The 26617-nt window shown below is 41.9% G+C and overlaps 1 protein-coding gene across 1 annotated transcript in view; it reads right to left on the bottom strand.

Annotated features, from left to right (window-relative positions):
- PLCXD3 (phosphatidylinositol specific phospholipase C X domain containing 3) overlaps nt 1-24747 on the bottom strand; it is a 189665-nt gene extending 164918 nt beyond the window's left edge. The window contains exons 1-2 of the mRNA XM_033957762.1: nt 24634-24747; nt 19692-19830 (exon numbers count right to left, since the gene is read on the bottom strand). Coding sequence (XP_033813653.1) covers nt 19692-19830; nt 24634-24747 — 253 coding nt within the window. The remainder of the gene's footprint in view (nt 1-19691; nt 19831-24633) is intronic.
- Between the last annotated feature and the right edge of the window lie 1870 nt (nt 24748-26617).

Raw genomic sequence — 26617 nt, 5'->3', positions numbered from 1 at the left:
GTATTTCTCCTGGACACGGTTTATTGACTTTTCTCCTTCTCAACCTTTGTGAGGTTGAATAAGCCAGGCTTTCTGTCTGTATGTGATCCTATCAATTAACATTCTGTATGTTCAGACTGCTCTCAGTCGTAAAGCAATTTAACATATGCTTGCCGAACATCTATATTTGAGAGCCTGTTTTTATTGTATCCAGAATATATACTGTAGTTTGATACCTCTCCTTTAATTACAGGCTTTAATTCTATTAATTGCAAGGATTATTCTTTACAGGTTATGTAGGTACATCAGGGGTGTATAAAAAGGGGTCCTTTTATTAAGGCACTCTAAATCGGTTAGCACATGCTAAATCGGTAAAAGGACCTCCAAAGTGCAGTCTGCAAGGGCAAGTTTTCAGAATATCCCTAATATATATGCAGGAGAAAATTTTGTAAGCAATGCAGGTGCTATGCATCCAGATCTGTTTCATGCATATTCATCTGTAATAGCCTGAAAAAGTGTAGTCCTTGAGAATTGAACTTATGCACCTCTGTTATAAACAGTAGAATGCTATTCTCAGCATATCATTCAATAATTTGCTATTACTTGTTTTTCATAAATCCATCTGTTTTCCGAGGAAAAGTCAAGAGCAGGAGTCCCCAAAGTCCCTCCTTGAGGGCCGAATCCAGTCAGTACCAAAAAAGATGCCCAGACTAACCAGATGACTACTGGAGGGATGAAGGCATGACCCCTCACATACTCCCCCAGATGCCCCACTGCTCTGCTGGGATGTCTATGTTGCCAACTTACTAATAATACTGACCCCCTCCGACGTGCAGATGGCATGTTTTGTGCGGTTTTCTTTTGGACATGTTTTTTTTTCAAAAATTATTCTGAAAGGTAAACTCACTGAAGACATGTCTGAGAAATGATCATTTTTGAAGCAAAAAGATAGACATTTTTCTGTTTCGGAAATGGTCATGTTCATGGATTTTTGTGCATGTTCCACAAAATGTCCAAACTTGGATTTGGATGTCAAATCATAAATGTCTCTCCATGTCATTTTAGAGTTCTAGGAGCAGTGCAGAGCATTCAGCGCTCCAACCTGCGCTAAAAAACGCTTTCATGGTTTTGTAAAAGTGTGGGGGGGGGGGTGAGGTTAGTGCCAGGGCAGTCTGTGGGCAGAGCTTAGGCAGTGCTAGAAGGAGCCAGCATTTAACCAGTTAGCAGCCATATTCAGACCACTAACCGGCTAAGCAAGTGGCTAAAGTTACTTCAGCTGCTGTTGACTGGTGCCCAGTTAACTAGCTGGAGAGGTATTGGGGTTTCCTGTTCCTGTTAAGAGCTTTTTTTACTGGTTCTATATTTTGGAGTACAGGGTTAGCCTTGAAAGGTGGAGTTTTTCACCAGATGAAGCTGAACTGAGGCTTTTTCTCCACCTTTCTTTCCTTTCTTTTTCCCTGTTACTTCTTGTTGTGTGATTGGCTTGTGTGTGTGTGTGAAATTAAAACCTGTTAGTGTTGCAGAGGGGATGTTTGTTGTCCATATGGGGTTCTGATTTAGAGGTAATATTATTGGGGTTTCCTGTTCCCCCATTCCGATTCCCTCTCCCTTCCACTACAAGACAACAATTTTTGTCCTATGCCTTCCTATCCACCTCCTCCCCCCCCAATCCTATAGGCCCCCCTGGGCCTACCTCATAGACCATGGTAGTATAGTGTGGATCCCACAAGCAGGAGTGATGCCCACCTGCTCCTGCCCAAAATGGCTGCCACAACCTCTAGCAGCAGCCTGACAGTACTTGGGCAGAGACACTGTTAGGGCTTTAGGCCGTCCCTGGCTGATATTCAGCTGAATATCAGCTGGGACCCACATAACTTCCGACAGCTAGTGCACAGAATTTATCACACCCCAGAATTTATCGATAGACTACTTATCCCTTTTACTTCTAATAGAATGCTCCAATCAAACAATCAACATCTTTTAATATGATAATGTATGTCTGTTATTGAGATCAGTATGTATTACCCAGATTTTATATTTTTACCTTTGTACGCCACTTAGAAGTTTGATAAATGGGATAACAAATTTTAAATAAACTTGAAACTTGATTAATACTGGTTTCAGGATCTTTGGGAGATCTATAGACCATCCCGAGCTTTGAGATCAGATGGTAGTATGCAATTGATATCTCAATCAGCTACAAATATAAGGTATGTGGCCATACAACTAAGAATGTTTTCATGCATGGGTGTTTCTCTGTGGAATAAATTATGGTGTCAATTAAGACTATGTTCGGATCATTTTAGCTTTAAGAGATTGCTTTAAACTAAGTTTTTTGTCATTGCATACCTGTGAATTGCTCCCTAGGATTCTGTTCCTCATCTAACTGTAATGATAGTGAAGGATGATACCAAGGAGTTTCTAGGTTCCACTTCTTGAGTTGCTTTGAATTATTGTATAATGTCATGTATGTGTTATTTTTATGTATGTTATTTTGGAAACCGCTGAGACTCCAGGTGGTATATAAATTTTTTAAATAAATAAATTGTCTGTGCCTGGACATGGCCGGGCACTGAATATCCAGGGCTAATTCTAACTAAACTAAACTAAAACTTAGCTTTATATACCGGGCCATTCAACCATGGGAAACTCGACACGGTTAACAATAAAATTTTTGCCTATGACGGTCAGCATTTAAAATAATGATGAACACCAGACTATTTTCTATATCGCATCACTGTTTTCTATCAGTCAGAAATAATGCAAGAACATCACAACCATGATGGATTTTCTTTGAAGCAGGGGTTCTCAACCCAGTCCTCAGCACACATCCAGTCTGTTGGGTTTTCAGGATATCCTTAATGAATATGCATGAGACAGATTTGAATACACTTCCCACCTTGTATCCCTGCCAGTCTCTCATGTTTGAAAGTACTGTATGATATCTTGGCATCACTGCCCACCATAAAGAGTGCCTGTGAACTACCGCACAGCTTCCAGCTGCTTAGTGAGACCTTTAGTGACAACTTGGAATTTCTGAGTGAAGCATACTCAAACTTCTTTTTAAGGATACAGAATTACATCTACCCAATCCACTGGCTTTTCTTATTTAGGCCCCCTTTTATCAAGTTGTGTTAGGGTTTTTTATCGCCAACCACTGCTGCAAACGTTTTGACGCTCATAGGAATTCTATGAGCGTCAGAGCCTTTACTGCAACGGCTGGTGATAAAAAAAAACCCAAATGTGGCTTTATAAAAGGGGGCCTTAAACTCTTAAGAAACCGCATGGCTTGCATCTTTACTCAACAAAAGCTGCCTATTCCTCAATTATTATTATTAATATGGGCAAATAAAGCTATATGTGGAGGGATATTTTCAATATGACATCTAAATATGCCCATTTTCAAAACTGCAAAACATCTATCTTGGGGTTTTTTTTGGTTTTTTTTTTTTTATGACCATTTTTCAGATGTGCGTCTAACTTTTTGAGCGCAAAACAAAAAAGAACCTTAGATACTTCACTGACCAAAGGAGGGGACAACAAACAAATCCCGGTATGCAAAGAAACTGGAGAGGTAGAACATCTGAACCAGCAAGTCCCAGCGTTGGCGTCCTTTAGCCGTCTTTTCCAGCAGTATTTCGTTGTATTTGTAGAAACTCCACATTTTACCCAGATGGTTACTTTCAGAAATGGGCCTCTGATGAAGGCAAAGATATTTGCCGAAACATGGACCATGTGGGGTCAATGCTTCAGATCATCCATTTGAAGTCCATCATACTGCTATACCATTTGTCAGTGGATTTGCTACACTTGGAATTATATTATACCATCACCAGTTATATTGACACCAATTTGGGACTGGTTATTGACTATATCAGCACAGCATTTGGGACTCTATGCTTCATGTTTTAGAGCCAGTGCCTTCTTTTATTGTGAGCTATTTGCTGCTCATACTGGATACATATATTTTTATTACTGTGTGTATTATTATTATTTTTTGTTATCATGTGCATTGGTTTTATTAATTATTATTTATATTTACATCAACAAACTGGGACTAGCTGGTTCAGCTATTCCACCTCTCCAGTTTCTTTGTATGCCCAATCCCTCCTTCCCAAAACTTCCACGATCCCCCACAAGCCTTGCTGGCAGGAGGGAAGTCCAGTCCCTCCTTCCGGACACCTCTGAACTCCCTCCCCCCCACAAGCCTCGCCAGCAGGAGGGATGCCTAGTCCCTCCTGCCAGACACCCCTGAACCCCCACGCAAGCATTGCCGGCAGGAGGGATACCAAATCCCTCTTGCCAGATACCCCTCACCAAGGTAGACTGCTGAACCCCCACCCCCTAGTCCAGCTGGAAACCCCACCTAGCCCACCTGAACCCCCTAGCCCACCCAAAACCCCCCCTACCTTTTGTAGTTGGCTGGCCGGAGGGACCCTTCCAGCCTCCAGGCCTGCCTTCACCAAAATGGCAAGCCTTCCCCTTCCTGGTGCATCGTGAGATGCATCAGGGAGGAGCTTAAGGCCCTTACTGGCCCAGGAGCCTAAATCCCCTCCTATAAGGCCAACCAGAATTTTAGGCCTGACTCTCAGTACATTCTGGGATGCGCTGGGAGTGGCCTACGATTCCAATTGGCCAGATCCCTTAGCTCCCCCCCTCCCCCAATGGTAATTGAGGGAAAGAGATGCCCACTTTGTTCTCAGGCCCACCCAAAATTAGCTGTCTGGCTACATCACTGTTCCACAATGGTCAAACCAGGTGCTGTCTCAATAGCAGACTATGGACAGAGATTTAATAGAAGACATTCAAAATACAGCTGTAAAAGGTGAAGTACTACTAGTAGGAGATTTTAATATGCCAGATGTTGATTGTGGGACCTCCTAAAAGTAGGGAGATCTTAGATTCTCTGTAAGGACAACTGTTCCAGAAGTTGATATAAGAACGCATGCAGGATGGAACGATACTGGATTTAGTGCTTATAAACTGGGAAATTGTTTCTGATGTTATAATGGGTGATCATTTGGTATCCATTGATCACTGCATGATGTGGTTTAACATTAAAACAGGTGTGGAGAGGGTTCATTCAAAAGTGAAGGTTCTAAACTTTAAAAAATCTAACTTTGTTCAAATGGGGGATTATTGTATTGTATTGTGTGTGGTATTATTCGCCAAGCGAAATACAAATCAACAAACTTAATAAATGTCATTACAGACATAAATCCATACAGAAACCCAATATAAAAACATACAATGGTAAGCAGCAAGTAAACATCAATGCTCATAACATGTCTTCTCATAGCCACAAACATAGTCCCTCATTCTTAGACCCTATTCTTCAACCATATTTCATTTTGCAAAACAGATGGCATTGTAGGAATCTTTTAAATGTTTTCAAATTCCCCTACCACCGTATTTATTGCAGAAGCCTGTTCCAGTCCTCTGTCAAGGAATTGTTCTCTGGATGGGAACATCTGGAAGAAGTAGGAAAGCAGTGGGCAACACTGAAAGGAGCAACAAACCAATTAATAAGAAAAGTAAGTAAAAGTAAGAGTAAAAGAAGGACGCTTTGGTTCTCAAACTCCCCTCCCCCCCCTTTTACAAAACTGCGCAAGAGGTGCTGAGTGCTCTGCGCTGCTCCGACTGTCATAGAGTTCCTGCCTGGCACTAAAAACCTCTTGCGCAGTTTTATAAAGTAGTAGCTGAAAAGGTAAGGAAAAAGAGATTAGCTTTCATAAACTACAAACGATTACAGAAATAAGAAGACAGGCACAAATATCCGGTGTCGTTTAGTAAAAGGAGCCCTTTGTTTTTCAAATTTTTGCAATTTAAACAATTTGAACAAGCAATATACTTTTATTTCATGAATAAGGAAGTAATAAAGGAAGATTATATATAGGAAAACAAACTTTCAGAAAAATGAAAAGAAATTCTGCATCAGTTCTCAAATTAGTGAGGAGCACAGAAAGAAACAAAAGGTCATTAGCTCAGGAAAATCAGAAATGACTTTAACGCTCAAAAGAGCAAATCAGTGAGTTTAACTAGTTTACCCACATTAGGGGCTCCTTTTACAAAGGTGCGTTAGGGCCTTAACGCGTGGAATAGCGCGTGCTAAAATGCCGCGCACACTAGCTGCTAGCGCCTCCTTTTAAGCAGGCGGTAATTTTTCAGCTAGAGCGCGCTATAGCGCATGCTAATCTTGTGCGTGCGCTAAAAACGCTAGCGTACCTTAGTAAAAGGAGCCCTAGGTGTCAGTGTGGAGATAGCTGGGGAAAAAAACCCATCTTTTTAGCATCAAGAAAAGAAATAGCTTCAATTTTTGATGTAAAACAGTCATATGAAGGCTAATTTTCTTGTCCTTCCTGAGCACATTGATTCATTCCAATTAGTGTCTTCAGCTGCTGAAACTGTTGTTTCAACCTATTTAGCAATTTTATAAGCTGTTCAGAAACGTCCTTGTGTTTGGTTTCAACAATGATATCTTAGCATGAATTATACAATGGACTTCAAGTTTTGCCACCCCTTGAGCTGTCTTTTTTCGATGCTTGAAAAGGTACAAGCCCTCATGAAACCAATGACTAGTAAAAAAAAAATATATATGTAATGTAATTTATTTCTTATATACCGCTACATCCGTTAGGTTCTATATATATATATATATATATATCTACAGTCATCTGCATCTGAACTGGGGTAATTGTCACGAAGGGGTCCTTCTACAAAGGTGCGGTAGCGGTTTAACGTGTGGAATACCACGCGTTAAACCGCCTGTTGCGCTAGTCTAACGCCTCCATTGACGAGGCATTAGGATTTTAGGCTACCACGGGGGTTAGCGCGTGATGAAATGTCCGACGAGCTAACCCCCGTAGCGCGCCTTGATAAAAGGAGCCCTAAGATTTCAGCTACTAACAAATGAAGGCAACATCAACTGCCTAAATCAAGGGGAAGTATAATCAGGTAATGATTCATCCAGGACATGGGAATGAACTTACTTGGGGCGTTCCATCAGTTTTCTCTCAGGAAAAAGATCATCTCCAGGGTATTATCCCTTTGGTGCATCTCAGAACGAATCATTTGAACATGCAATACATTTTCGTTGACCTGAAAAAAGGTCCCTCCTTATCCGCTTGCACAGTATCCTGGGGAAAGTTAAAATATCTGAAAACATATTGCTCCTTGTATTGAAGGCTCTCCCTGAGGAATAAACTCCATTAACGACTGGTCCTATTAACCATCAGCAATCCTAACAACGTATTTGCATGTAGAATGAGTAATAGCTCCTCTCACCCAGGCAATGACAACAATGCAATAACTCTAAAATCATGATAGGATATAGAAATGCAGTAAAACCTTGGTTTGTGAACATAATTTGTTCTGGAAGCATGCTTGTAATCCAAAGCACTCGTATATCAAAGCGAATTTCCCCATAGGAAATAATGGAAACTCAGGCAATTCGTTCCACAACCCAAAAAACTTTAATACAAAATACTGTACTGTAAAAAATAAAAATATATACAGTAAAACAAATAACCTGCACTTTACTTTTGAATAGAATTGTGGCTATGTGCACTTATACAGCATACTTGAACTGCGGGTGAATTGGGCATGATGCTTTTATTATGTTCAGCCGCGCTCAGTGTGAGATGTGCATATGATGTGCGCCCTTGAACTGCGGGTGCTTGTATTATGTTCAATCACGCTCAGCGATGCGATGTGATGCACATGTATTGTGCGTACTTGATGTGACACACGTATATGTGCTCGTACTGCAAGACAATGCTCGTTTATCAAGTTCAAATTTAATAAAATATTTTGCTCGTCTTGCAAAACACTCGCACACCGCGTTACTCGCTATCCAAGGTTTGACTGTAATTGCTAGCCTTCCTCCTTGTATCCCCCTTATGATTTACATACTGAAACAGTCAAATGGGCATGCATCATGTAGAGCAGGCTTTTTCTATCAGGGGCCACATTTTTAGTTGTTGTAACATTTAGATGGCCAAAGCACGCATCATTGTATTTTGCCGCATGTTTTGTCAAAAAGTGGCAAAATATGACAGTGTGTTGTCATCTTCCCAGCCTTCACCCAAGTTTCTCTCTCTCTCCTCTTCCTGTACTCCTCTCCTCCCTCCCCCCCCCCCCCCCATCTTCACCTGGTCTTGTTCTCCTCTCTTGAGTTTATCTGCAGAAAAAACAGAGGGAGTCCTGCTCCCCCACTGCAGCACAGATCTCTTCAAACCTTGTTGTGCAGCAAGTTTAATAACTTTACATTTTTCTTGTATACTGCCCCACCAGCAGTTCTAGGCGGTTCACAACGGAAGAACTGAAACATTTCAGTTAAAAATACAATTTCATTATACTAATATGTTGGGTGTGAATAACTGATTGTACTTCTGTCACCACTATTGTTTCAGCTTGTGGGTCATACCTACCCGATTGTTATAAATATTTTAAAATGTCAATAAAGATGATTGAACTAAAAAATACAATTTCAAAAACCACAACTATTATAACTACTACATCCATTAAATACAGCATCAGATAAAAAGTACAGAACCTAAAAAAAAATACCTTCTTAAATATAAACATTCTTGTTTATCAAGTAGGTGAGTTTTCAATAATTTCCTAAATGTAAGATAAGAATAGGCTTGAACAATCAGCGGACTCATCCAGGAGTTCAACTTCCCCCTCCTGATATTCCAATGTCCTGTCCAAAAAAGCCTTATAGAGACAGGCCCTTGGGGTAGGGAAGAGGAACATACCTGAATTTCTGGCACATTTTAATGGATTAAGCAGTTTCAGGTAAGATACCAAATAGGAAGTTTGGATTGGTCTTACAGTTTCAAGTTTCACGAGACTCGAAACTGCAAGACCAATCCAAACATCTGGTACTGCTTGACTCGAGCTTACAAAACCCATCATGGTGGGCAAGTAGGAAAAACGCTGTAAACACTACAAGAATTGCCAAGCTTCCAAGGGCCAGATAAAAGCATTTGGTGGACAGGATTCTGGCTCACAAGTTATAGGTTGGACAAGCCTGATCTAGAGTTCTTACTGACAAACTTGTAGCCAAATTGAAAATTAAAACAATCTCAATACAATTTAAAAAAAAAAAAAAAAAATCCTCTCATAAATGGCATCGAAAAATGAAAACTTTTGACCTTCAAACCCCTGCTCATTTCACCTTCTCTAAGCTGGAGTCCAAGAGTTAGCTACAGGAGAGAGAAGCTTTGCTTAATTTCCATACACAGTGATACCTAGTATAAAATCAAAAGATAAAAAGGCATGACAAGTATTGTATATGAATAGTACAGTATTCATCTTTCATGGCTTTTTATTTTTAAGTGCTCTGGTTGCTCCTTAAAATTGCTCTCCCTGGAAATATAACCCCATAAGACAGACTGTTAAAATCAGAAACCACAGCTATTTCAAATAACACTAGGAGTGGCCTAGTGGTTATAGCAGCTATCTTAGCACCCTGAGGTTGTGAGTTTGATTCCCATTGCAGCTTCTTGTGTCTCTGGGCAAGTCACTTAATGCTTCATTGCCCCATGTAAACCACTTTGTGTAAACCACACAGAAAAAAATGGTATATAAAGTCCCATCCTTCTGTAAGAGCACTGAGAGTCCAGAATAACCTTATCAGGATCTGAGCAATTCATAAGTTCACTATTTCTCTAGGAAGGCCACTCCTGAGTCATCCTGAACACTTGTGTATCTTCCTTATGTGGGCTAGAGAGAGAAAACCAGCAATAGCTCACACAGAATAGTATAATAATAATAATAATTTGTTTCTTATATACCGCTATATCGTGAAGTTCGAAGCGGTTTACAATAAAGATACATTTGACAGTACATGGGATAGAAACTGTTTACAATAAAGATATGTTTAGTCAGTACATGGGATGCAAGTGGTTTACATTAAAGATTCATTTTGTCAGTACATGGGATACAAGTAAAGATATATTTTGTCAGTACATGGGATGCAAGTGGGTTACAATACAAGGTGCATTTTGTCAGTGTATGGGATACAGGTGGGTTACCATAAAAATACATTTAGTCAGTACATGGGTTACAATAAAGATACGTTTTGTCAGTACATGGGGTGCAGGTGGGTTACACTAAAGATACATTATGTCATGCCAGGAGCTTCGTGGCCTTCATATGGGAAAGAGAAATCCAAACTATAGCTAATTGATGCAGGGTTCCACATTAGGAGTCACCACCCAGGAAAAGGATCTAGGTATGATCATTGAGGATATGATGAAACCCTCTGCTTTGTATGCAGTGGCAGCTAAGAAAGCAAATAGAATGTTAGGAGTTATTAGGAAAGGAATGGAAAGAACAAGCTCCGATCCCTTCTAGGGAGGAGCGAGGCCAAATTGGCCGAAGCCGGAGCGATAGGATGGGAGGGGGGAGGGGGAAGGGAGGGGCCAAGCAACAGAGGAAGCAGGGGGGGGGTTAGGGGACAAGGGTGAGCGGAAGGGAGGTCGCCCTTTCGACACGGCGATCCCGAGAGAGAGACGCGGCTTCCCTTCCTCCCCCCTTTGGCGGTCTGTAGGTATGATCATTGAGGATATGATGAAACCCTCTGCTTTGTATGCAGTGGCAGCTAAGAAAGCAAATAGAATGTTAGGAGTTATTAGGAAAGGAATGGAAAACAAAGATGAAAATGTTATGTCTTTGTATCATTTTATGGTGCGGCTGCACCTCGAATACTGTGTGGAATTCTAGTCATGGTATCTCAAAAAAGATATAGCAGAATTAGAAAAGGTACAAAGAAGGGTGACAAAAATGATAAAAGGGATGGGGGTGACTTCCCTATGAGGAAAGGCTAAAGCAGCTAGGGACTGTTCAACATTGAGAAGAGACGGCTCAGGAAAGATAGGATAATAATAATAATAATAATAATAATAATAACTTTATTTTTGTATACCGCCATACCCAAGGAGTTCTAGGCGGTTTACATTAGATTAACAAAAAATTACAAGTGGTTTAAAAACAATTGAACACTATTAGAAGCAAGCAATAAATAAACAAGTGGTTCGAAAACAATTGAACAATATTAGGAGCAAGGAGGTAGAATGAAGTTAGGAGAAAGAGAGGGGGGTAGGTTCGGGGGGGAGGGGGTGGGTAGGTTGGGAAAAGAGAGGTGGAAGGGGGCAGGAGGAGATTGTTGTTCATTGGAGAGGGGTGTTAGGTGTCTTGTCCATGGAATAGGTGAGTTTTAAGAGATTTTCTAAACCCAAGGTAGGTGGGGGCCTCAAGGACAATTTGGGCTAGCCATGGGTTCAGTTTGGCAGCCTGGAAGGCAAAAGTTTTATCAAGGAATCTTTTGTAGTGACATAGTTTTAGGGAGGGGAAGGCGAAGAGTTGAATTCTGCGGGAGTGCTTGTTTATGTGATTCAGATAGAAGTGAGGGTTTAAGTAGCTTGGGGATAGGCCAAATACTGTTTTATAGCAGAAGCAGGCAAATTTGAATAGGACTCTGGATTCAAAGGGTAGCCAGTGAAGTTTGTGGTAGTAAGGGGTGACATGTTCCCATTTTTTCAGGCCGAATATGAGGCGGACCGCAGTGTTCTGGATCATTTTGAGTCTTCTAATGGTTTTCTTCGTGGAGCTCAAGTAAATAATATTGCAGTAATCTAGTATGCTAAGGATGGAGGATTGTACCAGCAGGCGGAATGAGGTCTCGTCAAAGTATTTTTTAATGGTGCGGAGTTTCCATAGAGGTCTATAACATACTGAGTGATGTGGAACGGGTAGATGTGAATCACTTGTTTACTCTTTCCAAAAATAATAGGACTAGGAAACATGTAATGAAGTTACTAAGTAGTAGATTTTTAAAAAAGGGTAAGATTTGCTTCTTTGTGGATGATACCAAAGTCTGCAATTAGAGCAGACACCCAGGATGGTGTGAATAACATGAAGAAAGACCTGGCAAAGTTTGAAGAAGGATTTGAAATGTGGCAATTCAAATTTAATGCTAAGAAATACAAGGTCATGCATTCGGACTGCAAAACCCCGAGGGAACGGTACAGTGTAGGGGGTAAAGAGCTTATGTGCACAACAGAAGAGCAGGACTAGGGTGTGATTGTATGTGATGAACTTAAGGTGGCCAAATGGGTTGAAAAGGTGACGGCGAAAGCTAGAAGGAGGCTAAGGTGCATAGGGAGAGGTATAGCCAGTAGAAAAAAGGAGGTATTGATGTCCCTGTATAAGACTTTGATGAGACCTCATTTAGGACATTGTGTGCAATTCTGGAGACCGCACTTTCTAAGTTCTGTGCATAAGTTTTAATTAGTCCCAATTAACATCAATTATGAGGTGTTAATTGACAATTATTGATGCTTATTAAGCCAATTGATCAATTAAGTTGTGCATGTACGTCGGCTATGGGCACCGATGTTTGCATACAACTTTAGGTGCCAGATACAGAGGGCTAGATTCACTAAGCAAACCGATCGTGTACCGATCGGTTTGTGAGCCTTTCGTGACACGATTTCCCTCCGACCCGATTCACTAACCTGTGTTGCGATCCGATCAGTGCATGCAAATGAGGGGAATCGGCATGCAAAGCAGAAAGGACGTGATTCACTACCCTTTTTTCCTGACACATCGACTGGCTGGCCAATCAAGAACAAGCGACTGGTCGCTTGTGTAAAAAACTGCTCTGCTTTGGTGAGGCTCCACTCGGAGTACTGCCTGCCCCGACTCTTCTCTCTCTGGCTCCCTGGCTCTCCTGCCCTCTCTGCCTCCCCCGATTCTCCTACGCTCTGCCGCCCTTCCCCGCAGCGCGAGCCTGTGATTGTAAAGCGGGGCTGCACTGCGGGGAAGGGTGGCAGAGAGCAGGAGAGTCAAAAATTGCCTGCTTTTAAATGCCGGGGATCGCCCTTCCAGAGCAGGAGACTCAGGGCCAGTAAAAAAAAACCCCAACAAAAAACAAGACAAATAGACACAAAACACATGCGCAGACCATCTGCAGGGAAAGCAGATGGTCTGTGCATGCATCAGGATCGCAAATTAGTGATCCATGCAGTCGGAGGGGGGCGTTCCTCTGATCGTCCTCGTTTTAATATTTCTGTGTTGTGAATTGGTCGGGCCTGCACGGATCAGCCACAGATCAGGCACAGAAAGAAGGTAAGTGAATCTAGCCCAGAGTTTGGGAGTTAGTTCATAAGGGTATCTAAAAGTCAAAAGTATGTGCAAATTGTGCACATTTACAGCTATATGAAAAAGTGCTTAAACCCCCCCTCCCCCTCTGATTTCCCCTATTACTGTACATATATCACACCTATTACTGTACATATATCGGATCTTTAAACAAAATGGAAGAAAGTGAACCTGGGTAAATACATAACACAGCTTTACTTTATTTAAAGATCAGAAACCATTCAGTGTGACATATGCACAATAATAGGAGAAATCAGAAGGTGTAAAAACTTTTTTCACATCATTATGAGTAATGCAAGTACAATTTGCTTATTCAAATACATTCTTGTGTACATTCAATGTACACAAAAAGCATAAATGTATATAAAAATACTCAAAAAGTCCACAGGAAAATTCCATAACCTTATATTGAATTTTTAAAAAAACATTTTTTTTTTTGGCTGTGCACATTCCTATGAAACAGGGCCACTAAAGATAAACATTATAGTTGAAACTTGGTGACATGTATACCAGCAGCCTCTGATTCATAATCCAAAGCTACCTAAATCTTCCAATAGCAGCTATTAGAAAGGACATAAAACCCAGATCTTACCTATATATCTGCCAGCAACACCATCACGTGACTGAGTAATAAAACTGTACTAGACTCCATTCGACACTTCACATCAACCAGCTGGCATTCATCAAATCTACAGTGATGCCTATAGCAGTGCAATTTTGCTGAAGTTTAACCCTAAAAAAGGCAGGCTAGCAAAGATTCTCAGAACAACTTGACAGAGCAGTCATAAGCCATTAAACCTTCCTCTGAGAACTATGACCAATTCATAAGCGCTGTAAAGAAATCCACAAGGAAAAATAGCAGGCAGGGTTATCACAAAAATGACAGCCCTGGTTCTTGTTCTGCAAACTGCTGCCTTGTAGGGAGTGGCCTGGTGGTTAGAGTGCAGCAGGCCCTCAGTATTCACAGACCCACCCCTGCCTCCCTCCTGCCTCCCTCCTGTGTCTCCAACCTTACCTGGTGGTCTAGTGGTGACGCGGGGCAGGAGCGATCTTCCTACACTCCTGCCCCATGCAGAGCCATCATCAAAATGGCTGCCGTGAGTTCCCATTATCACGGCAGACATTTTGATGACGTCTCTGCACGGGGCAAGTGCGTAGGAAGATCGCTCCTGCCCCGTTTCACCGCTAGACCACCAGGTAAGGTTGGGGACACAGGAGGGAGGTAAGTTCTGGGGGCAAAATATCCGGCACAAAAAAAAAATTGTGAATAACCAAATTCACGAGTGGGGAAATCACGAATTGGGAGGGGGAGCTGTAGTTGATTCGACAGCTTGAGGGTGCGAGGTCAGTTCCCTGCAGCTCCTTGTGACTCTGGGCAAGTCACTTAACCCTTCATTGCCCCAGGTACAAAATAAGTGCCTAACTACAACATAGATTCTACGGGGATGGGGACAAATTTGTCCCCATGTTGTTCTCTATCTCCATCCCTGTCCTGTCCCTGCAAGTTCTGTCCCTCTCCCTGCCCCATCCATGCAAGCTCAGTCCTCATCTGTACAAGCCTCAAACACCTTAAAATTATAAGTGATGAAGATGAGGACAGAGCTTAAAGGGATGGGACAGGGACAGGGATGGGGACAAATTTGTTCCCGTGTCATTCTCTAATTGTACAAACCACTAGGGAGAAAACTGATGTTATTCTGTGATAAATTGGCTTTATTCACATTTATATCACAGCTCTATTTTGAGTCAATTCTCTAATTGTAACCACAGAGAAAAAGCAATATATCAAGTCCCATCCCCTTTACATATTCATCCCTTTAGGGGAGGAGCTTATATCTTCTGGAGGTTCTCTGGTGCCTATATTGAACAAGGATGGTTCTGCTAGCTTGGGCATGGTACATTGACATGGCAAAGTGTTCTGCTACATTGCTCCCACAAGCACCTAGAACATTTCAGTCTGTTGGGCTGTTATGTGGGCTCTGTGTATCACTTGCATAATGGAGGACAGAGGGTGTTGTTTGGCAAGATAGAGGGCTGCTGGCATGCCCTACATAGAACATGTGCTGAATGGCCCCCTCACATTTGTTGTCCCTGTGAGCATGTGTGCTTCCACTTTGCCTATCCTTCCTTTTATCTCGATGATGCTGACAGTTCCACCACCCCCCCTACCCCCCCGATAGGGCTTTGCTATTCATTGCATATTTGTATTGCAAGTTGTAGACCCTTTTCCCATTCCCACTTCTTCACCCCTTTTGTCAATGTGATGAAAGCAGTTAGCTTAGCAGGGTTAAAAAAAAAAATGTTTAGCTAATTTCCTACAAGTCTATAAGCCATTATTAAGATAGACTAGGAAAAATCTACTGTTTATCCTTAGGATAAGCAGCATAAAATCTATTTTACTCTTTGGGATCTTGCTAGGTATTTGTGACCTGGGTTGGCCACTGTTGGGAACAGGATAGCGGGTTTGATGGACCTTCGGTCTGTCCCAGTATGGCAACTCTTGTGTTCTAATTCAGTGTGGCAGTGGACCAGTGCTAGGCTATCCTGACATCCTCATCCTCCTCGAGACCGACTCGAACCTCTCTAACCTTGCTGATAACATATCCACATGTATAACGAATCTCCAATCCTGGGCCCAATCTGTACAAATGAAACTGAATGAGTCCAAAACAAAACTACTTTGGCTCGGCCCAATTTTAGATCATCTACCCACCTCCATCCCACTACCATCCGGCCCCACTCTTCAGCTTGAGTTTTCAAGCAAAGTCCTAGGCATCGTCATAGACTCCTCCCTCTCCTTCAATGAACACCTCAACTCCTTGGTAAAAAAATGCTTCTTTAGCCTTCATATGCTGAGGAGAGTGAGATCCTGCTTTCATCATTCTCACTTCGCCGTCCTCGTTCAATCTATCATCCTCTCTAGACTGGACTACTGTAACTCCATCTACATAAGCCTAACTAAGAAAAACCTCCATAGACTTCAGCTAATTCAGAACGCCGCAGCCAAGCTTATTTTCGCAAAAGGCAAGTTCGATCACGTCTCCCCACTCCTCTCCAAGCTTCACTGGCTCCCAGTATACTCCAGAGTCCTCTATAAATGTGCCTGCTTAGCCTTCAAGATCCTACATGGCGTCCTTCCTCCCGTTATCCCACTCTTTTGGAACTCCTCAAACCCACACCCCACTAGACCCTCACAAAAACTGAAACTATCCTTCCCCTCTATAAAAGGTATATCCCGCGCAGGAAAACTTGGAACATCCCTCCCCTTTAGAACCACTGAACTCTGGAACAACCTCTCACCCCCGCTCAGAAATTCAAGCTCCTTCCAATCCTTCCGCAAACACATGAAAACCTGGCTCTTCTCAAAAATCTAATTACCTCCCGTTCTCTAGCATCCGATCCCTCTCTATCTTCTTAGTCCCTCTCCTTTATCCCTTCTTTGTAATTCCTTTCCACTTAACTTCTGTAAACCGTGCCGAGCTCTGCGCATGTGGAGATGGCGCGGTATACAAACCTAAGATTTAGTTTAGTTTAGTTTAGTTTATTTGTTTGGAGGGAAGTGTGGGCATAGCGAATGCTAGTGGACCAGGCCGATAGTGGATATCTGAATGGCGCCTCTGTCTGAATGGCGCCTCCTGGGTCCTTGCTCTTCCCCTTCCTGACATGTGTTGGCAGATTGCACCAAATATAGTGACTACATCTGAGTATTTGTTTTGAGGCAGGTGAGGTGGGATGTGACCCTGTGAGTGCTGCCGGGTCATGTGTGTCCTGTTCTCTCTTTCTCCTTTTCGTAACCCCAGTCCTAGTCTACTCTATGTGAGCGATATGTCTCTGGCCCACCTGTCAATCAAACTTATGTGTACCAATGTTTTGCCTGGATTCAGTTTCAGATACTTCTGTTCTTTTACATATTCTGTTCTTTTACATATGATAGGAAAGCAAATGTAATGTACTGTAATTCTATGTAAATCTCTTTTTGATAAACCCCCTATTACTCAGGCTGCAGAATTTTGGACTATCTGCAGCCACTTTGCGAGTATATCCTTGCTTGCAACATCAGCGCATATATTGCACACAGGCTTGCACACACCGATCACTGGATACCCCAATTGCATTTGCTACAGCATATGTACCTATTCTGTAAAGGATGTGCCCGCCTGTCTGCCCTTTATAGAATATATGTGTAACCCTTGCCTCAAAGTCTCAGGGCACCAACTAGTTCTTTAGGTCAGGCACCGGTGACCAGGATCTACAAAACAAAATCTGTCTTTTTGAGCTCTGCATAGGCCAGGGTCAGGCTAAATCCCAGTAGGCTAACAGGGTACTCTTTCTTGAGCACACTTTATTTTACTCTCAGCGAATATGCAGTCTTCAGTGTCAGGGCCAGATTCTCTAAGCTCCAACACCACGGTACAAAAAAATACTGCGGTGGGAGTGATTTTTGTTTTACTGGTGATTCTCAGCACAATAGAATGCAAATTGAATGCATGCTATGTGTGAGGAAAATTGACGTGGTTAACGCAGAAACAACCTGAGGCACTCTAAGGCGCCTCCTTAGATGCAATTTTCATCAAAGGTAGGCATCAGAAATGTAGGCCTTTAAAACCCTGGCCTGCATTTCTGACGCCGACCTTTGACAAAAGCCACGATTCAGTAAAGGACGCTGTTGCGTGACTGACATGCAATTAGCAGCCGTTTTTTAGGTGGCTGCCGATAATGGTGCCATCTACAGAATCTGGCTCAAAGTTTCAAGGTGAAAGATCCCAGCTATGATTCCAAGTGGTTCCCTTTCATCAAGCCACGATAGAGTTTTTTAAATCACCAGCCACTGCGATAAGAGCTCCGATGCTCATAGAATTCCTATGAGCATCAGAGTTTTTAACACAGTGGCCGTGAACCCCCCATCCCCCCCCCCATGTGGCTTGATAAAAGGGGGCCTATGACTTTTGATCTTTGAATGTATTTTTGTAATGTCATATGCATTCTTTTTGACTTTATAAAAAGCTACTAAATATTTGTGCATTTCTATCATATATTTTCCTTCTCTCTCTTCCAACAAGTACATTTTCAGATTCTTAAGCCTTTTCTTGTAGACATTTTAGCTGAGGTCAGATCTCATTAGTGGCTTATACAAAGGAAATATTGCCTATTATTTCCTGCTGTTAATATCTCTCCTTACACACTAAAGCATTATGTTAGCTTTCCCTGTGTCTTTATTACCCAGTGTGACAATTGTCAAGTCATTGGGAATGATTTTTCATAGATTCATTTCTTGTTTAGCAGTTAGCAGTGTTTCTCCTCTTAATTGATAAATGGCTAATGGATTTTTTTTTTCTTTCCAGATGCATAATTTTATGGTTCTTATTTCTGTACTAAAGCTTTCAATGCATGGCCATTCTGCCAATTTTTTTTCAAGTTTTCTTCTTTTTTTCTGCTCTTAGGAAAAAGCATTTATCGATTTTAGTGGAACAAGAAATGGTACAGTTATGTAAATAGAGAACGTCTCTCCATCAGGATGCATTTGTATAAGATAAAATGATTACATCACTTCCCTTTTGATAAAGCTTTGACATTTAAACAAACCTTAATATTAACATAAATATAAATTTCACTAACCCCCTCTTTTATGCTGCCGGCACTAAAACCTGCACTATGCGTTCATAAAAGAGGGGGGTAAATAAATTACACTGATGAATATAGCTTCAATATTCAGATTCATAAATACAGCACCTTGACAGAATAATTGCATAACAGTGCACCTAGGTAAATAGGCATAAGTGCCTATGAGGGCAGTTCTACAGGGTATTCTGAAAGTCACTGTGCACTTGTAGGGGCATTTTCCATAGGTTGTTTAAGTCTAACGTTGGACATTTTGGATAAGACGTCCACAAACCCAGGAGAAAAAATGTCTGCTAGACGTCTATCTTTTATTTTTGAAAATTACCTAGGTATAAGTTTTGGTCCTTAGGACATCTATCTTTTTGGCCATTTTCAAAAATTAAAAATGTACCCAACTACCTTGTCTGATTGTCTGATCACGGCAGAGGAATTGCCATCAGCTGAGCAAGCAGGACTCTCCGAATCTGGCTCAGCTGATGGCGATTCCTCGCCGCGATCAGTTGATGGCAAGCCCTCAATGTGCTGCTTTTTTTCCCCATCTCTGGGCATGGGAGGGAGTCGGTGACCACTGGGGGAGTAAGGGAGGATCATGCAACTAAATCAGGTCTAACTGCCAGCATCTGTTCCCTCTAGGAAAGCTTTGATTATGACTGCAGTATGTCCAGGTTGAAGCCCGCCCAATTCGCCCATAACACCCCCCAAACACACTGGTAAAGGGTGTTGTATATATTCCTACATGCCCTCATAGTGACACGGGGGGGCAGGTGGTGGTGCCTTCTCATTATGTGCATCCTGTATCTGAGGCACAAGAGGACAAGTGCCTCACTTTCCTCTTGGGAGTAATTGGGCTCCCTCCTTAATGACCTCCTACTCTCTCCCACTCCCACACCTCTCTCTCACTTTTCTTTCTCTCCTACTCTCACCTCCCTCTTCCTCTATCGCTAACTCCTCACTCCCACAGAGGTGCTTTTCCATGTACATTGCTATATCTACACTGTGAGAAATTCCTGGTTGGGTTTTCCAAGAAGCCTGCACGTTCACCCAATCAGCACACATAAACCACTTTAGAAGGTGCAACAAAATGTTTTATTGAGACATCTACTTGAGCCTATTCCCTCAGAGGTTCAGAAAAGGCAAAGATATACTTTTAAGTTTTATTTATCATGTCTAGTACAGCAGCTTGTACACTTTAGGCAGTTAGCCATATCATATTCAGTCCAGCAACCTCAATTTCCACAGTTCTCTCAGGTTTAAAGCACCATAAGTCTGGTTCCTACTTCACATGTTAAATAGTCCAAATAAAAGACATTTAGGAGAAAGAAACCCCTTTTCTCCAGCAACAGTCTCAACTGGCTTCAGCTCAGCTGCCACACCCCAAACACAGGACAGTCACCTTTAAACCACCTCACCTCTCTAGCGTTTCCCTGATGGATTTTTGGCTAGCTTTCTCACTTAAGTCCTTCCCAGGGCTTGAATGCAGCAACAGCTAGGGAAGGTTTCTCTCCTTTGGGATCTTTTCACTCTGGGATCTCTCTGAATGATTCTCCTCTGTGGCAGATAAATACCTCTCTGCTGAGGTCTGCTCCCTCACTCATCAGGATTACCTTGTTAAGGTGACTTAGCATTGAGCTGTAAAGCCCAGTGCAGTCTGGAACATGTAGGCCGTTCAGTCTTGAGCTAGCAGCCCCTGCTGTATGGAGGTGGAATAGTAGCATTAGTGAAAGATAACCCCTTACTCTTCCACATACACATACAGGACGTCATCTCGCCACCATGGGGGACGTCCTGACATTCTACTGTGTATTAGAATGTACAGTGCTGCATACGCCTTTCAGCACTATAGAAATAATAAATAGTAGTAATAGTAGTAGTAGTAGTCAATTATAGAACAGGCATTTTATGCAGAGTATTTCCAAAGGCATGGAGATGTTTTATGATGAACAGTAACCTGAACTTTGGACTTTGGATGCACTAGTAATGGATGTTTCTCTCAGCCATTTTCAACACATGGGATATAATTTGGATGATTTTTTTTGGGGGGGGGGGCATAATTGCTATTATTTTTTGTGCATCTTCCATAAAATGTCCAAATGCCCCTACATGTATACCTTAGAGGAAAGGACGGATTTATTTCATAAAATTTAATATACCACCATTCAATCAAAATATACTTCTCCCTCCATATTTGCAGTTTCAGCAATCGTGGTTTCGATTATTTGTGGGTTTTAGCTTGCTGGCTCCTCCCCCCAAATTGCATCAGCTTGCATAGAGAAATTGCTGATTCCCAGCAGTTTCTTCACCATGTTTTGCCTCTCCTTCAGGAACAGGCCAGGTCTCCCACCATGTTATTCGTAGTTTCACCATATTCACGATGGTTTTTTAATAGAAAACAGCGAATAACATAGGAAAAAGTTATTTGCGGTTTTTCTGTATTCGCGGGTCTGTTAATCCCCTAACACAGCGAATACAGAGAGAGAAGTGTATGTCAATGGTTCATAATCCAGAAAACACCCAAACATAAAATAAAATCAATAGAAAGAAGACACTACAAGACATAAAAGGAAGATAGATATAATACAGATGTTTAAATACATGAAAGCTATTAATATAGAAACAAATCTTTTCCCAAGAAGGGAAAATGGTAAAAGTTTGCAGTTTCAGGGTGGTATTTATTTATTTCTAAAAATTCTATACCATCTAGCCCTAGGCGGTTTACATAAGATCAAACATACATAAAATGCTTAAAACAATACAAAAAGACAAATAGACATCAGGATTTAAATTTGCAATAAATCTTCGATCAAGATGAGTCAGACCCTATAAAAAAGTAGTTACGAACAATTTTGTTGTTAAGAATTTTCTGAAAGTACCTCTATCAGCACATTTCCTTAACTGTCCTACCAGCGAATTCCATAACTTTACCCCAGCACAATAAAAGGTCATTACACAAGTTCCTATGGTAGACTTAAAAGTAATGTTATAAAATTATTTTTCATGAAGAGGGTGGTTGATGCCTGGAATGCCCTCCCAAGGGAGGTGGTGGAGATGGAAACGGTAATGAAATTTTAAAAGGAATGAGATGAACACAGAGGATCTCTAATTAGAAAATGAATGGTATTTTTTAATAAAACCTTAAATGGTTGCATCTGTATTTGATGTGTTGAGTAGTATTTAGATTGCGACTTTGGCTGTGAAGAACCAAGTCTGGTGCCAGGCACATTTATACAGTCTGTGTCCTGTATATGGCAATCTGGTTTAGGATCGGAAAGGGCTTTGATGGAAACTCTAGCAATTGGAATGTGAGGACAGGGCTCGGCAGATGTTTACAGTCTGTGTCCACAAATTAAACAATGCATTCGGCTAGGCTGGAGTTGGCTTCGCCAGCAACTCCAGTTGTTGGAGTCTAAGGACAGTATCGGGTGGACTATTACAGTCTAATCCAGAAATACCAAAGAAAGTCTATGACCAAATATTTTATATCACACTCGTTGGTTTAGTCACAAATTGCTAATGAGTGTGATTGGGCAGTCTGGATGTCTTTATCTGCCATCATTGATTATGTTTACCATAAAATGGGCAAGCTATTAGCGCCTAATTTTTGTCACCAGTTTATAGACTTGCCTTTCATCTGTCTCTGTGTCTCAGATCTCTTTTGTGTCCAATAATCTCCCAGTCTGATACATTATGAGAAAGAAAGTTTGACCTTCTGTGGTCAGACCAGAGTTTGCAGCTGTCATTGGCTGTGTAACAAGGCAATTCGCACAGATTATCAGGGGAAAGCTGCCAGAGCTCTCCAAGGTCCTGCAATTACAGGGGTCTTCTGCTGAGGTTTGCAAAATGTTACAGATAAAATGAGAAAATCCATTGCCTTACTTCTATTTCTGTCTGAGCTGCCCTTGTTGTGATTTCAGATCATAAGTAGAGCATAGAGAGAGGGGGGAACTTTTTTTAACACAGGGGTTCTCAATCCAGTCCTCATGACACACTAAGCCACTCAGGTCTTCAGGATAAGCACAATACATATGCATTGAATAGATTTGTATACAATGGAGACAGTGCATACAAATCTTATGCATATTCACTGTGATAATCTTCAAAACCAGAATGGCTTGTTGTGTCCCAAGGGCTGGATTAAAGAAATTAAGGGGTCCATGATATAAAGTTTATAATGCATTTTATCATGTATGTTAAGTGATCCACCAGCATGTACATGAGGAAACACATACAATTGAAGTTTTTAACAGATTTGTGATAAATAGCATGGTATAGGTGCGCTCCATCTGCCATTTACTGTGGGCCTGCTAAAGTCAAAACTGTTATATCTGCTGCATATCAGATGTTAAATTTTGAGTGTGCACAATAGTTTGTAATATACCTCATTATAATTGGCCTGAAGTAAAAGGGTTAGAGAACATGAGGGATTCTTTCCCCTCCAAACTTCCCCTTCACGATCAGAATCCACCATGTCATCAGAACCACACATCAACACTTCCCAAGGGTATTTCAACATCCCCCTGTTGAGCATCAGTAATCTCCCAATGTATCAACAACTGCTTTTTACCATGGCACATCAACAACCCCCAATGCAATAAAATCCCTTCTCCTAACAGATCAACAATTTCCCCCATTAAATGGGGAGGAAAGGGGAAAGGGATTGGGACTTTTTGTAGTTGCCTTTTTGTAGTTATACAATCACTCAAGCTGGTTTACAAACAGGTACTTCAAGCATTTTCTCTATCTGTTTCAGTGGGCTCACAATCTATCTAATGTACCTGGGGCAGTGGAGGATTAAGTGACTTACCCAGAGTCACAAGGAGCAGCACAGGCTTTGAACCCACAACCTCAAGGTGCTGAGGCTGTAGCTCTAACCATTACACCACACTCCAATATCTCAGCAACCCCTTCCTACTATTGCATATCAACAACCCTCTTTAATATTGTCACCCGCCGGGGCCTCTGTAAGATTAAGGAGGACCACCGATAGGGGGTAGCACAACCCTGGCGTGGCTCCCAAAGGGGGAGACCTCACTGGTGCCTCAATACCCTAGGCTTCGCTCAAATAAAGCACAGCGAGCCTAGTTGAATCAAAAATAATGTGTCAAGTTTAATTTATCGCCTAACACATAGTCATTAGAAAACTCAAAATTCAGATAAGGAATCATTAAAGTCCAAGTTTCCCTGTTCAAAAAAAAAACACCAATAAAAGACTTTTGTCTTACACTCAGTTCTGTGAAAGCAGAGCAGGGTTGCTATCAGGTAAATTCACAGTCCCGGTTTTACTGCTCTCCCTGTATTGAAACACAGTCTCTGAAGAAACCCATCAAAATTAGTCCCATAGGAAGTCCTTAAGAATTGCGCTTGCACCCTGGACTTTCAATTCAAGACAATCCGGTTTCTTCACCAGGTATGTACAGGTTCTATCACAAAGTAAACTTTAAGCATGCAAAGCAAACGAAAAACTCCAGCCTCACTGCAGGCTCCTGTTCTTTCAGCACTAATTTAGCTTACAGTCTTTCCCACTGCTGGGCCACAGAATTGTTGGATCCCCTTTCAATATCTAGCTTCAATAAGCTCCCTCTGAAACCCAACCCTTGGTTCTTTGGGGTTCCTACCCCAATTCTATGAGTGGCAGGATTTAGGTGGCTTAATTGGGAAACTGCTTCACAAGCCAGCAAACCTTCCCCAGTTCCTCTGAGCTTCTGCACAGCTGTAGTGCAGTGAGTTAATCAGGCTGCTGCAGCACTGCTCTGGGCTTGTCTTTACACAAAAAAAAAACATCAAAAATAGTTTTCCATTAATCTTTTCCCTTATTATTCTTATGCAGCTCCGTACCTGCAACTCTTAGTGGAAAGCTGCCAAGCCTACATCCATGGCTTCCTCCGTATCGGTCTCAGGCATGCCCCAGTCATCCAGTTCCATGTTTTCCACCATACCCAGCTGCTCGGCTGGCTCTTGAGGTAGGGAATCCTCGCACTCCATAGGTTCTGGAGCGGGGTCTGGCCTTTGCCTGGCTCGGAGAACCTTCTCTGCCAGTTCCTGGTGTGCTCTCCCCCTTAATGCTCTGGAGAGCTGTTTAAGAGGCTTTTGGCCACGCCCTGCACTCAGTGTGTGTGTGTCTAGCTTGCGTGCTCTTGGGCTCCCCTCCAGGTTGCCGGGCAGAATACCACCGGGAACCTGGTTTAACCTCCTAGTGTGACTCAGGTTTCTCTTGGGCCGTGGAGTTAACTTATACTCTGGGCATTACTCCGGCTCAGAAGGCTCAGGACAGGCAGCACGGTTGTCAGGATCTTCTTCCTGATCGTTCTTAGGCAGACTCTGGTCTCTAATACCGGATTGAGACCGGGGTTTCACTTTGACATGACCGTCGCGTAGGGCGGAAATGTCACAATATAAACATTGAGAGTTTTGCTCACAGCACATCAAAAATTCTGCTGCATGGCATAACAACAATCCTCAAACACATCTACATATTTACATATAATTAACTACCCCTTTACTAGATCATCAACACCCTATGGGGCTCATAATCGAAAGAGAAAAACGTACAAAAACTGGCCTAAATCGGCACTTGGACGAACATTTCCCAAATACGTCCAAGTGCCGATACTACAAATGGGTTTTGGACGTATTTCTAAATGACCTAGGCCTACATAGTGCCGCTGAATGACCAAAGCTAAACGGGGTGTTTCAGGAGGAGTGTTGAAAGCGAAAGTTGGGTGGGACATGGGCCGGCTTAGACTTAGTCATACACCATGTATAACCGAAAGTTATACAGCCCACAATCGACGGAACTTGGACGTTGTGACTTAGACCATGTAAAACATAGTCTAAGCCACAAAAACCCACCTAAAGTCACCAGATAAGCACTGAAAACACATAAAACAGACCCCCACACACTACCCCAGTGATCACCGACCCCCCCCAATGCCCCCATAAAATATTAATCACACCTATAAAATTCAGCCTTCAGACCATCATCACCTGGTCGCCTGGCATAGGAAAGCCTAGTTGTCCAGCACAGAGGTGGCTTAATCCGTCTTAGGGGTGGGTTAGGGACTCATGCAGAGGAGGACCCATGCCAATAAGCCCCTGTAATCACTGCATTGATACTTAAACATGTGCACTCCCCTATACACCTCCAAAATCCTTTTGTACTGGCTATAAGTGGCTCCTGCAGCTATAAGCCTTTACGAACTCCAGAAGGAGACCAGCAACCAAGGAAACCCAAGTGGCTAAAGCACAGTTCCAGGAGAAAACAGAAAGTTACTTCAAAAATCACAAGTACGAGTATATCACAACCTGTTACAGAAATGGTTAGACAGAGGTGAACTTAACCTTCAAGATGAGAGATTGATTATTGCAGCACAAGACAGTGGCCTATGGACAAGATGTTTCACAGCCACAGGAAAAAAAATATAGGCCCCCTTTTATGAAGCTGCATAAGGGTTTAAAAAAAAAATCACAGACTGCTGCAATAAAAGCTCAGACACTCATAGGAATTCATAGGGATATGTTTACTTGTCAAAAGGATGCACTATTTCAAACAAAAGGGTGAATTTGTTTGAAAGAATTTGTACTTTTTCAGAAGAGTGCACACATGATGACATTGCTCAAGAAATAAAGAAAAAATAACAAAATGAAAAATTTCAGAAATAACATGGGAAACTAAACAAAATGAAAATTGTTGAGCTGTTCTTCCCTGTTAGCTAAGTAGATTTCCTTTTTCTAAGCTGCATTAGGAGCTAATGCACACCTAATGCAGCTTCAAATGGCATACCAGGTGATACGCTCAATGCGTGCATGCTAACTACATGCTAAAAAATATTTAGGGGGCAGAGAATGGATGTTC

Source organism: Geotrypetes seraphini, chromosome 1 (genome assembly GCF_902459505.1).
Source record: "Geotrypetes seraphini chromosome 1, aGeoSer1.1, whole genome shotgun sequence".
NCBI classification, from domain to species: domain Eukaryota; kingdom Metazoa; phylum Chordata; class Amphibia; order Gymnophiona; family Dermophiidae; genus Geotrypetes; species Geotrypetes seraphini.
Note: the sequence above shows the minus strand (reverse complement) of the source record. Positions and strands in the feature narration are given on the sequence as shown.